This window comes from Heterocephalus glaber, unplaced genomic scaffold (assembly GCF_053883595.1).
Source record: "Heterocephalus glaber isolate CG9 unplaced genomic scaffold, H.glaber_assembly_v1.0 deba00001579, whole genome shotgun sequence".
Lineage (NCBI taxonomy): Eukaryota > Metazoa > Chordata > Mammalia > Rodentia > Bathyergidae > Heterocephalus > Heterocephalus glaber.
In genome coordinates this window covers 8903236-8918111 of record NW_028258360.1, presented here as the reverse complement: position 1 = coordinate 8918111, position 14876 = coordinate 8903236, and the positions used below count along the sequence as shown (strand labels likewise).

At 50.4% G+C, this 14876-nt stretch overlaps 1 protein-coding gene across 10 annotated transcripts in view; it reads right to left on the bottom strand.

Annotated features, from left to right (window-relative positions):
- Window positions 1–3037: 3037 nt before the first annotated feature.
- Window positions 3038–14876, bottom strand: part of Myo16 (myosin XVI) — a 531552-nt gene continuing 519713 nt past the window's right edge. For 6 of the 10 annotated variants that reach the window (XM_087193116.1, XM_087193117.1, XM_087193118.1 and 3 more), the window contains one exon: window positions 3040–4336. In XM_087193116.1, coding sequence (XP_087049242.1) covers window positions 4112–4336 — 225 coding nt within the window. In that variant the 3' untranslated portion in view covers window positions 3040–4111. Of the gene's footprint in view, window positions 4337–14876 lie in introns of all 10 variants that reach the window. The other 4 variants (XM_087193113.1, XM_087193111.1, XM_087193115.1 and 1 more) reach the window with 3 other exon arrangements.

The window sequence follows — 14876 nt, the reverse complement described above, 5'->3', positions numbered from 1 at the left end:
GAAAAATAAAGAGAAAATGAAACAGAAACTTTTAAACGTTGAGAGTAAAATCAGTATTTCAGATGGAGCTCAGCACTGACCGGCCTCCCACTGAGGAGCTCTAGGACTTGTTAACTCGGCCTCTTTGGTTCAGACAGGGCTGGGTTTCTGTCTGACGTAGACTGACAGCAATAGAATTTTAGCAGAAGTTTATCCATATTTTTTAGTCATATTTTTGTCCAATTTCATAATATCTATATGTGAATTTTATTCACAAATTTCAGATTTTAATTGGTTGTTTTTGCTGAGTAGATGTATCCAATCATAATTCTACTAAATTAGATACCACTATTTAAGAGTAGTAATGATCTATTTTTTCCACCCTGGAAAATACATTTTAAATCATTTTGACCCACTGCAAACATTCTGATAGTAGTTTTTAGAGCCCTTTCATGAATAATTTTTTAAAAGCCACAGAGTGGGCAGTGTTTGAACATACGGTCATAATTCAAACCAATTATGTTGCTAAACATAAGGTTACAGGCCCAATACTATGTCACAATTCCTCTCCTATGGTCTGTTCGCAATTAAAATACCATCGTTAGTTTGCAAACGTACGTAACTGCTGAAATCTGGCCGACACGGAGCAACCTTCGGTGCTCTATTACTCAGAATGGCGCTTCTGTCTGCTGTCACGACATAGGATGGCCACTGGGGCCTCTCCGCGGGTAGCCTCAACCAACGAACAGTCGGACTTGGTGTCTGGTGGTCGCAGCCGCCCGGCTGCCCTGTCATTATCGTGCTAGTGCTGTTGAGTCTCTGATGATCTCCTTACCATGGCAGCAGAAGGCAGGATCGGGTGCTTTAGTACCCAGGGCCACCTTAAAACCTCTCTCCACAGGGAGAAACGGACAGAGACCGAGCAGGCTTGCTCTGGCTGCCTGGCCCGGAGCTTGCGTGTACTGAGGGACAGGGTTTGGCGTCTAGCCTTGAGGGTCAGCCTGGACCGTGGCAGAGGACTCCCGGAGAGATGAAATGTGTAACATCTCCTGCTGCCCACAGCACCCTAGCAGTGGTGGTCAGGGCCACCCCAGGGGTGTCCCAGCCCTAACGCCGGGGCTGGGTGGAGTCATGTGGCTCGGTCTCCTGTGTGCATGGGAAGTCTTCTCCCCACAGTCATCGCGAACCACGCTTTTACACAGCTGGGTCAGAACAAGGTCACTCAGTGTGACTTTTCTAAAGATGTCTTTGATGTCATAAGTTGACAACTTCTGTAATATTGTGTTCAGGATGATGCACGTGGGCCTCACAAACATGAGCTCACATTCCGATCCACTTCCTGAAAACCCTGAGTTTTAAGCCCAGTGAATGCAGGCACAGGCTGGCGCCGAGGTGGCAGTGTTGGCTGATGCCCGGTCCCCAGTGAGACTGAATGAAAAGCGTGTTGGGTGGTTAGGTCAGGAGCAGCATCGCTGGTGGGACCCTTGCCCTCACACAGCCCTGAGGGAGCCTCTCCCCGTCCCCGTCCCTCTGCCATGACAGCCGCCATAAGAAGACGGCACGTGCAGACCAGGGCACCAGGCCATGGGCGCCGTGAGCCTGGATGTCGGAGCCAGCGTCACCCCAGCCCCGAAGTCTGCTTTGCTTTCGCAGCCTGATCAGGGCCGCCTGTCTTAGGGATGCAGCAGAGGCTGCTCAGACCTGGACCCAAGCCCATGAGCCACGCCTAGAGCAATCGGCAGGGTCTGATCACAGGAACCCGGTTTCTGCAAAGAGCCCGATTCTCTGCTGCTTCTGGGCTGAGTGGAGGGCGCAGAGTGGTGGGCAGCGCTGAACTGGCCCCTTTCGGCTGCAACTGGGCCCCGCCTCTCCTTGCCAGGGTCGGACTGCAGCAGAGACGCCACACTGGCCATGCATCAGCTGTGTCTCTTGTTCTGTCTGCTCTGACGCTGTGGCCTGAGCCCTCTGACCCCGGAAGGGCGCCCTACCCACTGCTGTCCGCAGCCTCCTAGATTCGTCGGTGCTGAGCGCCGTCAAAGGCACCCCAGCCACTCAGAGTTCAGAGCCCGCAGCGGCAACGGATCTCACAGGGCTCTGTTCCAGCATCTGCTCCAGCCCCCCTCCCACTCCTGCGTCCCTAGAGGGCAAATGACCCGGCATCTGGGGTCAGCTGCAGCATCCAGACCCCTGTCCTGGCAGGTCTGCACCTCCCTGCCCTGCCTGGCTGCTCTGCAGAGCGGCGTGCAGCCTTCAGCTCGCTCACTCCCTGTCGGGGTTCAGACCCACAGCGGTACCTCACTTCATGAGCTTGATTCTCTCCACGATTCTGGTCGCAGACTGAGCTGGACAGGAACCGAGTTACATTCCTTCTAAAGTCAGCATTGAATCTGACCTTCAAATCTGATTTGGTTCTCGTCTAATTTGGTTTGCAACCAGAATTGTGGAGAGAATTGAGCTCCTGAACGGAGGCAGCACTGCAGATGCGCCCCTAAAGCCGCGTGTGACAGCAGGCTGGTCCTCAGGAAGGCGACTGGGCCCAGGTCCTGGTGCCGCTGGTAGGAGGTGGGGCCCTGGCAGGGTGCTTTCTGGCTTCCAGATCCCCTCTCTCTGCCTCCCGGCTCCATATGTGAGCAGCTTTCTTCTGCCGGACCCTTCCACCTTGAACTAAAAACGCCTCCTTTACGTTGCAGGAGTCGAGTATTGTGTCCCAGGGACGAGGAAGAGGCCAAGATACTCCCTCTGCTTTCTGACCAACCCTGCTGCTGCTCCCAGTGGCCCTTCCATGGCCCCGCATGGCTGCTTCTCCTGGGACTGCTGGCCCCAGAAGCCGTCTGTCTCTCTGAGGTCATCAGCCTCCTGAGTGGTTGGTCTCGCCATGCCTGAGCAGCCACAGTGCTTCTCTTACGGAACAAATCCCGCAGAGCCTGGCGCTTGCAGCCACTGTGAGGACAAACAGGGCAAGGGAGGCGGATGGATCTGCTGCCGCCACATGGCTGGTCAGAAGACTCCAGGGCTCCGGGAAGATGCCAGCCCGGACACCAAGCAGAGGACACCACAGCAGTGTGGAATTCCACCCTTTTATTGGCAGAGTCGTATTCCAAAGGCTGGTATGAATAAGAAATTCTGAGTAGCAAGACAGGTGGTCTGGAGCCACTGCTGGGAACCCCCCAGGGATGGAAATGCACAAGGAAGCAGAAGCAGAGCCACTGGGTGACAGGAGGGAGGGGACATAGTGGGAGGGTCATGCAGTGCCGCTGGTGGGGGGAGGCCTGAGATGCAGCACTGCTGCACCAGCCAGCAGGGCTGAGCCCAAGACCCACACTGTGACCTTGGGATGACCTTTTGCACCACAGTGCTGAACCGGAAGCCATGCACGCGTAGCTGAGCACCAAAGCCAGGGCGGGGCGGGGTTTTGCTAAGGGGCACACAGGCCGCTGCCCCAAATGCAGAGGCCGGCTGAGGGATCCAGCTGTCCCCTAACCGAGAGCGAAGTCTAAGACACCATGGGGCTGGGCCCAAGGTGACACTGCAAAGCCAAGCAACAACATGGTCCCCAGGGGGTGGACAATCCAGGTCAATCAAACAACACGTGTGAAGGGAAAAACCTAGAAGTGGCGTTTTAAAATTTGTGTTCGAAAGAAGGGCGCACCACCAAGTGCATCGAGTTATAAAACACAGTCTTCTACGCGCAAATAATCACTGAGTTGGAATTCAAACAGAACACAAACACCTAGGAGGAAATAAACAAGTGAGTCTTGTGCACAGGAGCAGCACGAAGCCGCGGTGAGGGTGAGCCATGTGGCCGAGCTCCAGGGAACTGCCCTGCCCAGGCGCCCGTGGGTCCCCTGTCACTGCTCCCTGCTGGCTGCCGCCCCTCCTCGGCTCACGCGCCTGGCTTTTCTGTCCCCACTTGTGGGGAGTGCAGCCCTATAAATGTGGAGCCTGACAATCACAGAAAAGGGAAGAAAGAACACACCCCACACACACGCACGCACACCCACACACACGCACACAGGAAATGCGTCCTATCGGAGCATCCGTGTCCGGTGCTTTTTCTAATCGATGTGTGGGGAGAGGGTCAATGCAGTGTCCCCCAAGGCAGCCTGCGTCCTTGTGTCTGCAGCCCAGGGCCCTAGATGGTGGTGTCCCAGAGCTTGGGGGGCAGGCGGCTGCAGGAGGCCCCTTCTGGCTTCTTCAGCAGCGTGGGCTTCTTGCAGGGCGGCGGCGGGGGTGCACAGGGCTCTTGTTGCTGCAGGACCTGCTGCCAGTCTCTCTCCTCGCAGAGCTTCCGCCTCCAGTCCAGCAGCTCCTGCAGGGCCACACTCTCATTCTCTGAGAGCCGCAGCTGGTGGATGACCTGGGGCACAGAAGACAGGGGAGGTGTCAGACACGGGTGAAGAGCGTGGCCTGTGGTCACGACGTGTGGGCAGGAGGGTTGAGGCGGCCCCGTCTGCAGACCTCCCGCCCAGGGTAGATGGGAAGGGCAGGGAGGGGGTGGCTGCCAGCTGGTGGGCTGGGACCCAAGAGGGACCCAGCACCAGGAGGCCGGTGTGTGGCTTGCCATGAGCCACCGCTCCAGACGAGAGGACAGAGCCCAGCCTGCTCAACCTGCACTCCCCACTGTGTGCCCACGTAGGACGCCCTGTACGTTTTCTTCATTGAATTTGCATGTGAAAATACAGTGAATATTTAAATACTAACATTCATTACAGTAAAAGACACACTACCATTAATCTCCCTCAAAATTTCCTCCTTGCTTGAACACACGCATTCCATGTCCTCACCACGTCCCGCAGCCGCTTTGGAGCCCTCTCTCCTGAGCGTCCTCAGTTGCACTGCCCTGGCTGCCTCGATGTCCTGAGTGGGTTCAAAACTCTCCCCCTTCACGGTCATTTTGACTTTGGGGAAGAGCCAGGAGTCACACGGTGCCAGATCCGGTGACTAAGGTGGACAGGGACACAGCATCGTGTTTTATGAATCTGTTTTTTCTCTTGGACAGCAAGCTACATGGTATTCATTGTGTTTTTGATCACACCTCATAAATGCATGAAAGAGGAATTTCTGGAACTGCTCCAGAAAGTGGCAGAAACAATGGGATAAGTGTGTTGAAGGTGAGGAGAAGGATCTTGAGGGGGATAAATGGCACTGTGTCTTTTACTGCAATAAACATTTTTAAGTTAAAAATCACTGTATACCTGATGGTGCCTTATCAGTGTTCTCAATAATTGATAACTCTCAAGCTCCACCCCTCCTGGAGCTAGGCCCACCGCTGGGCCAAGGCTAGCACCAGTCACGACCGTGGAGGCAACGTGGTCGACTGGTTCTGACCGCTGCTCCCTGACTCAGGAGGGACCTGTGTGATCCATACAATGTGAAGACACGTGCACTGTTTCCTAGCTCAGACACTGCAAGAGATGGCCCTGAAATGTCAAGCCGGATCCCTCGAGGCAGGTTAGCTGTGCCGAGGACAGCGCAGCCTTCCACGTTACGGCATGTTTGTGAAGCAGAGCGATTTGCTAAAGCGGCAACCATTCTCAGATGCCAGCCCTCCCAGCCTCTGCAGGGAAGCACGTGCACAGGGCTGCTTCCAACAGTGACTTCCTCCTGCTTCACAAGGGCGCTTGAAGACCGAGCTCGCCGGACTCCAGCCAGACAAAGCGGGCTCCTCCCTTCTCCCGGCAGCCGTTGCCCTAACAGCTGGATATCTCGGCGCTGGGTTTTCTGGCTACTCAGAAGTGTATCTGTCGGTTACAAGTGAGTCTAGAAATTAGAATGGGAGAACCCACAGCAATTCAAGGAAAGGAAATGGTTCAGCCCACACCCAAAGCACCAAATACCCTGCCCCACAAGCTCTTCCACCCCCACAGCCCCACATTAAGACCAGATAGAGAAGACTCCACAGCGAAAGGGGGTGATGGCACAGGGAGGGCAAGGCCTTCAGTGTTCCAGGGCCATGCTAAGCCCTACTTGAGTCTGTTGCTCACTTGCAGGAGGCTGTCAAAGGCTAGAGTCAAGAAGGAGGTGTAAGGCCCAGAAGCCGTAGAGGCCAAGCCTACACTCAGAGTCCATCACTGGGTCTCCGAGATGCTTTGGAGCCAAAGGAGCTTCTCAAACTGAATGCCAGGGAGGCACTGAAACAAAGCCAGCACGGAGGAGAAGGCTGTGACTGATGGGCCCTGAAAGACCAATGGCAAGTGGCCCTCGAGGCACCAGTGGAAAGGGAGCTGCAGAGCAGGAGCAGCCCCAATGTGAGCGCTTGCTGTTGGTCTCCAGAATGATGGGGAAACGAGGAACCTTGTGGAGGTGACTGCTCCTGAGCCAGTGGAAAGAGCCAAGAGCACGGTGGCAGGGATGTGCATAGAGTTCAGTGAGTTCCTGAGCGCTCTGTGCCAGGCCCCTTGCTGGACACCTTACAACCATTAACTCATTACTCTCCTTATGTGGCCCAGAAAGTGCAGTTGAGGAAACTGAGGCATGGAGAAACCAGGTAATTTGCCCAACATCACAGGGAACTTGGTGGAGGATTCCACGTTCTTAACTAAGACTTCTCATCGCCTGGATATATGCAAGGGCCACACTGCCTACACCAAGCTCTCCTTTTTCCTTTTGCTAAGTGAAATTTCACTGCTATCTGTGTGGTTTTCCAAGGGTGTGAGGGCATTTTGGTGCCTCTGCTGTTCTCCTCCAGTGCATGTGGTGGGGAACGGGGTTAGCTTGTCCTCTGCTCTGCAGATGTGGAATATTTCTCTATGTGCTCCTTGGCTCACATTCGGGCAACATTAATGATCTTTGAGAAATAATGTCAACAGGTGGAGCCCTGGGAGTGGATGGATATTGAACAGGTGGAAGGGTACCTCTACCATCTCAGCTGATTATTTTCCCAAAACTGTGCAGATTCATCTATCTTTCTTAGGGAATGCAAGCCATTATTCACTCATTTAAGGGACAAAGCCAGGGCTTCCCACTTCTGAGTAGGTTGTGACCAGTTACTGCTCCCATCAGCAAGAAAGGCAAATGACAAAAATCGCATTATCAAACATCAGAAAGCACTGTCCCACTGAAAGACTTCTGGATGGGACAAGTTCTCTGAGGTAGACTGATAACTATGACCTGCTTTTCCCTCAGGGACAGTGGCCAGTTCTGAGCGGTTCTCCAGGCCTCAAGAACCCTTTCTGGAAGGAAGGGAAAGTAGATGATGTTTTTGCAGTTGCAGAGGACTAGAGAAACAAACTGGAAATGTGGGGAGAACTGGAATGCACCCCAAACTCCCCAAGGGACATTTGTGGAGTTCTTCAGCTGCATGGGTGCCTGGTGCCTCGGTCAGTGCTCATGAAAAGCAGGCTGAGTCCCTACAAGGATAGAGGTGGTTTGAAGGCAAAACTGTGATGGGGTTTCTTACAGCCCCAGGTATTAGCTGGTCTCATTCTAGACATTTTCCAGAATTTGAGATTGTGCAGGACAGGAGGCTGCGGAGCAAGGTCCAGGGGTTTCAGAGGCAGAGCTGGGTCTGCTGTTACATTCAGTGTTGACGCACAAGCATTGGACAGACAGTGAGGAGGGGAAGGGTCTTGGGTTCCATAGCACACCTCTGTTTCTGGTCTGATGAAGATGATTGACCCTTACCTTAGCTTCCCAGGAGAAGGCAGAGGAGCCCTCACAGGTGGAAGGAAGCAACACCTGTACTGTCTGTAGCTTACTTACTGACAATGCCTACCATGCAATCAAAAATTACTATACAAGTGAAGAGACAAGAGGATATACCAATAACCAAAAACAAAGCAGGATCACAGCTGATTCAGATGTTGGATTTAGCAGATAAAGATTTAAAATTCCTACAATTAAATGTTTAAGAGAACAAAGGAAAAGATGAACAAATTAGGAAACATCAAAATAGGCATACACATAAAGGAAGCACTCAAAGAATAAAGGTAGAAAGAATGTGTCAAAGCAACATTCAAAGCAGCAGGTTTCCAAAGCTGGTGGAAGTATTAATATATGCATAAAGGAAGCTCAACAAACCACGTAAAAGAGGAACACACACACCATCAACAACAGTAACGGTGAAAGCAAACACAAAGCAAACTACATGAGAAAAGTTGAGAGGGAAAGACAAAGAAGAAGGCTTTAAACCTGCAGAAAAAAAAGACACTGAATTCAACGAAGCTACACTGAGAGCAAAGGCTGACTTCTTACTAGAAATATCGGAAGCCAGAAAACAATGCGTTATGGGTTAAATACCTGAAAGAAAAGAAGCTCTCTGTTCAATAAAAATATCCCCCCCCCCGGAGAAAGTGAAATAAGGATATGGTTAGACAGATCAAAATGAGGAAATTCGTCATCAGAAGTCCAGCCTTAGTAGGAAGACTAAAAGAAGTTATTTTAGGGTGAATGAAAATAATCCCAGGTGGAAAAATGAAAATTTAATAGTGAATTAGGAACCCTGGAATTAGTAACCCCACAGGTGAAGATAAGTTATATGTGTGGGCTGCACTGTCGAGTGTAAATCATGCATAAAGCACAAGAGTGTACCAACAGCAACTGCAGCAGCCAGCAGCACTGAGTTGCAGCAGCTCCATGTTCCAGCGACATCGGACAGTGATAGAAGATCTGCTCGTCACAGTGGGTCAAGAATGCACGTTCTGCATTGTAGTGAAACTATTAGAAGAAGAATGAGAACAACTGGGAACACATTCAAATACGAGAAGAGTAAAACCATAAGCACTCAGCTCACCTAAAAGCAAGCAGAAAGAATGACCAGAAATGGAGAGTGTTCTTCACAGCAGTCAAGAAAAAAAACTGAACAAGCAGAACCCAGCTGTCCCCTGCAGCTGGCATTCCTCTCCGTCATCTGAGGCCGCAGGCTGGTGTCCTTGATGGCCTGTGTTTGAGACCACACAGCTGGGTCCTCACCTCAGCCACATGACACATGCGCTCTGTTTCTTCCAAGCCGGAGCACTTCTCAGCAGTTTTTTTCAAAATGGCCCAAAGTGCACTGGATGTGACACCTTGAAAATGTCCCTCCCGGAAGGGCAGAGGGACGGCTGATCTGCAGAGGGACACGGGAAGAAAATGTCCCAATTCCCTAGTCCTGCTTCTCCTTTTGGTAAAGACAAAACAAAACCCCAAAATGCCTCTCTACCCTTTGCAAGCTTCTTAGTGTTTTACTAAAAATACCTGAATTCCCAAGTGTGCAATAAAAAGTGAAATCATGGACACGGACCACTAGAAAGCCCTTTCTTACAGGGGGATGTTGGTGTTGTGAACAATGTAGACAGGGACAGAGGACACCATCCTGAATCATCAAGCAGGAGCTGCCCATGTTCCCTGATAAGCAGAATTGTGACTGGTGTTGGCAATAATCCCCTCGGGCTCAGAATTCCCCCTCTCTCTCCAGCTCCTCCCTCACTTCCTTCTTTAGTTCTTTTCTTCCTTCCTTCCTGTCCTGGGGTTAGAACTCAGGGCCTCAAGCTAGGTGAATACTCTACCATTAAGCCTTACCCCAGTACTTTTTTTTTTTTAGACAGGGTCTTACTAAGTTGTCCCAGCTGGCCTTGAAATGGTGATCCTCCTGCCTCAGCCTCCCAAGTAGTTGGGATTACAGGCATGTGCCATTGTACCCAGCAACTTAGATATCAAACGAAGTTTAAAATTCTGTGAAAATATGTGATAACCCACTGTCTTCAACACAGTGGTATTTAGAGGGATTTAAAATGATCATCTGAAGAGGCTCTGAGGAGGGAAGACTATTCCTGCCTAAAGTATTTGATCTGCTTTATTGGGGTTTCTAAAATTTGACTGTGTGTTGAGAAGGTGCTGGGAGTTTGGAATAGCAAGCAGCCCCTCCCAACTTTCCTCTGGAACGTGTTCCATGATGGTCTTTGCCCCTGTGTTCACCTCCCTTTAGGAGCAGGAACCCCCAGCCTCCGTGCCCTGTCTGTATGGTGTTTCTGGCTCCAGGAGCACCGTGCGTGCCCTGCTGTGGAGCAGCTTTTGGCCAAGTGCATCCCAGAAGTGTCCTCCACGTCCCAGTCACACATGGCAGCAAGACAGCGTGACAAACCCAGAGAGACCAGTATAAGGTCTTGTGATGGGTGCCTGTGGGCCATTTGCCAGAGCTCCCTGCGGGAGAACCCAAAGAGGTTTCCCTGGGAAGGGGCCTTGGATCTGAATTTTGGGAGATGAGAGATGTTCACCTACCGCAGTGAGAAGGGGAAATCACAGACAGGGAGGGGCTTGCTGGGACGCTTGACCAGTGCTTGCACAAGTGCCACGGTGACACTGGACTCCTTCTTTGCCGGGGAACGCACTTGGAGCTGGTATTAAGCAATGACAGATGGCCGGAAGACAAGGACAGGTGTGACCGGGTGCAATGATTTTGTCGTTGCCTTTGACTTGAAAAAGCCCCTCACCGTTGCTAAACTAGAATAATCCTTATGGCTACATCAAATAATGCGAACTGATAAATGTGCTCATGATTTGTGGCCTTCCGTGGCTGGGGCTTGGTTTCTTCCATTGCTACTAAAGATAAGTTCTCTAAACACTGAGCAACACATTAGATTTATAATGCTAGTGTGGTTCATGTATGATTTAAATATGGGTTAAAACTAAAGAAAGTTAGACAGGGAGAAAATGAAAGTTCTGGAGCTTTGCTTTAATTTTAGGAGTAAGAGTCTCAGAGTGTAGTGACCAATTTAAACCAGTGCCAAATGCAATGCTTCTGAAATCGAGGTTGTATTTTTGAACAATTTAAATTTTTGGACATTTATATTTTCACTTAAAAATGCAATGCAGTTATGCTTCATATCATTTACATTAAGCTAATGCTGAACATGCTTTTCTGTCTTTTTATCTTATTGATAAATAGGGTGATGCGAGTTGAACACTATCATTTATAACGTTCCAGGTTAATGAGCAAAGAGCACTTGGATTGAATATGCAAATAAACTCTTTTTCCTTCCTGAGGGAGAGGGAGAGGGAGAGTAAGAGTGAGGGAGGGCAGGTTCTCAGGTTGTCCCAGGTCCAGACAGAACAGCAGAGTAGAGATCTGGTCGACCAGCAGTACAAGGTGGCAGACAGCCCCCAAATGCATGGAGAGGTCGCTGACTCCCAGTCAACCCCAGGCTCATGTCCTCCACACTCATGTCACTCAGCTGCATGAACTCTTATACCTAACACGAATTTCCACAGTTTTCCTTTGCGGGTTTTGACTCAACTCCACATGTAAATCTGCTGTAGTTATTCAGCTCTGACGTGGGCCACGGAATGAAAGATCTTACATAACTGTGTGGATAGGCATGTAATTAACATTGCTAAAAATAATTGTGAGATGTTAAGGGTCAAGAACATTCTTTTTTCATTTAAAAGGGGTCATATATATTACTCAAGTTGGAAGGATGCTGATCTATGCCATGTGAGTACAATTAGTTACTGCTTGACAAGACTATGGTGTCCTGTAAGGTCCAAACTCGGCAGATTAATGTCTGCCAGCCATTAGCGTCCAGTGTACTTACTTACAGAGTTTAAGTGGAGGTGGCCTCTGAATGCCTGGACTATGAAGGAGAGAAAGGAGAGCTACTGTCACCTACACTTCACTTGTGGGCCATTTTTAAGACTCAGGAACAGGCAGGCAGCTCACTTCCCTCAGCCCCAGAGAAGAGAAAAAGAGAGGAGAAGAGGGTGGCTTCCCCAGTGGCCCCGGACCCTGAGTCAATCCTGTGCCAGGGGTGCCCTTCAGTCCCCTTCCCCAAGGGAGAGCCCTGGGGACTCTGAAAGCAACCTGGTGCTCAGAAGCCACGCACACCACGGTGTCCCACAGCCGCGCACGGTGACTCAGGCCACCACAGATGGGCAGTCACTGCAGACCTCCTGCTGCCAAAGAAGGCGCCGTCAGTGGAGGGAACCAGCTGAGCGTGTGGCTTCTGGGTGGCGAGGAAAGACAGCACGAAGCCAGGGCTTTCAGACCATGCACCGGGCTGCTATGTTAGTTTCAATGTCTTTGAGAACCAAAGTGTTGTGGTGGGGGTCTAGTAAGGCACTGGAAATTCTCCTGTGACCCTAAATTGTGATGCTCAAAAGAAGGCTGGAGGCTTCGGAGCTTGGGGGCCACTGTAACTCAGTCATGAAAAAGCCATGGTTTATAGGGCGCCTCCAAAAGGTGACACAGGTGTCCACCCTGCAACTGCAGCAACAGTGGTGGGGCTGCCCAATGAGGGTGCTTTGGGCCAGAGGGAGCAGCTCTGTGTGCACTGGGGATGGGCCCAGAGCCCTTGCATCAAGTTAAACCCTAAGCCCTTCCAATGTTTTACTTCAGGACAGGGTCTCAGCAAGAAGGTAAGTGGGGGTGAGCTTTGATCCTCCTGCCTCAGCCTCCCAGATGGCTATGATTATAGGCATGCACTGCCAGACCCAGCAGAGGCAGCATTTTTAATGTACAATCACCTATACTATGGCCTGGGTTCTTCCTATCACAGTGCCTCCTCAAATCGCTACACTGCCCAGGCTGGGCTCAAACTTGCAATTCTCCTGCCTCAGCTTCCTGAGTGCTGGGATTATAGGTATGCAAGATCATGCCCAGCTGAATATGTTTCTATGCACATTGTTAATAATTGTAAATTAGTCATTTTCTGCTGAATTTTCACCTCGAGTCTTTCCCTTCCAGGATAAAATCAGTCTTTACTCCATAATTCAGATGTAAAATCACGTTGCTGTTCATTTGTCACAGAATTGATTTTCCTATTGACTCTTCACCCAAAGGTGAAAAGACGCATTTACCGATATTTATAGAAATTAAAAGAAGGAATTTTGTCATGGCTGACTGAATAGTGAGCATTAGTGTTTCAAATGCAAATCCCACTTCCACATGGAGCTAACAAGACATTGGAAAACGAAAACATCAAAAACTGAAATTCATGAAATGCTGCCAGGAAAACTAAGGTCTACCCAAGGAAACCAAAACGTGTGACTACGGGCTTGTATCTGTCTCTACCTTCCAAAAAGCAAGAAAATTATCTTAAGTGGAATACGGCGCTGTGGTTTAGGCAGCAAAGTGCTGCTCCTTCATAAGGCAGAAGTAGTCTTTCACACCACATCCAGGTAAGCTCACTCTTGGGATTGCCGCCAGAGGTTTAAACAAAGGGGAGCGGACCACTTGAAGGTGTGTCCAAAGGTTTACTGAAAATGAGCGGGTCCATGGGGACAGTGGGATTTTAGTTTCATAGCCTGACTGGATGCTTGGTTTCCTTAATAATCCAGAACTGTATTTTTATAGTAAGTGGCAATATATCGAAGTACATTTGATAGCATTTCAAGAGATATTTATTTGGAGTTTGCAGCTGGTTTTAACCTGTCGAGTTATACTTAGGTATAAAGATGCACTCAGGTGAGTGAATATGTATGTTTCTTCCCATTAACAGAATGTTATAAACCAGGAATTTGTAATTATACTAAAAGTCATGTGATGTCATTAATTTGCAGCATTTGAGATACGGATTGTTCACGAACTCTGTCCTCCGACACTGATCCACTTACAACTCATCACACCATCCTTATAAATGACTAGCGGACTGGAGCAAGTGTTCACAGTGAGGGCCAAGGGTTCCGATAAAGGGATGGGCTGAACAAATAGACCCGTTAGAAGAGGATAAAAATCCCTTGTAAAGCACTTTTCTTGGGATGATTCGGGAGGCCCTTGTACACACAGGAGGTTTGGCTGAGGACAATGACCCTACTAGGCCCTCCCTTTGTAGGACACATCTGTCCCCATCACTGGCTCATTCAGAAACCCTCAGCAGCACCTCCGGGTGCAGGGCAGGTGCTGTGTGTTCCCCAGATCCACTGATGTCCCATCCTGGACACCACCACTCTGCCACAGTCTGCACTTGCGATCCTATTGGTCTTCCCTGCCTCGCCCCAGTGTACGGCCTTCTCTGACGAGATGCCCCGAAGCTGCCCTAGCTGCTCATCCCAAAGAGTGAAGTCCCAGCCACTGTTCTAGCAGACCCTCCCACACGTGTGAAATAAGTGGGTCAAAGCTCATCAGCCTCATGGTTTCACAGACACAGAGACTCATCTCTCCATTGCAAAGCCACTTGGCTGGCAAGGGGGGTGTCAGAATGCAAATTCAGATGCCCGGAGCGCGGTCGGCCTCTGCAACACTGACTACATTGTCTTCTGAGTATCTCCCCTGTCTGCTGGTCAGTTAATCAACGTGCCTTGAGTGAGTGCAGAAAAGGAAGTACGGATGGCAGATTCTACAGGATTCTCCAAGACCTCCACGCAGAGCCGCTCCCCCGAGGTGCTCATGCAAACTGAACAAGACATAAACATGTTTAAAAGCCACAGGACTAAAGACGTGTGGGTCAGACAGGAGCGCAGAGATGTCACCGGGCAGCGTGGCATTAACTGATAACAACTCACGCATGCTTTACTGTCACTGGGACAGGAAGGGCTCGGGCTCAGGCACAGGCTGCATGGCCATGGTGTGCACTTCGTTTGGGCTGTGACATGGGGAGCACCCAGGAGGAGGAGCAGCCAGGGCCAAGTGGGATAAGCGACGGTGTTCGCATTTGGTTCACATCTATCTCCATGATTAAAAGGCTCACGCAAGATGCGGCATGGGCTTTGAGAGGGAATGAGCAGGAGAGAAGGTCAGGCCTGGGTTTGAAGGTGAGGGTTAGAGTCTCAAGGGCCAGACCCACAGTCTCCAGGGAGGCAGGATCCCGGCCCGAGGAGGCCCTGCCCCTCCTGCTACCCGAGCCGTGCTCTTGGTCTGTAGTACTTTGCTGGACATAGCTCACCTACCAATTTGTTAATTTCTCAGGACATTTCTTTCTAGAAACAGCTGCAGCTCATGTGTTGCCATACTAAATGTAATTAAATAAGAATGAGGAAAACCATGT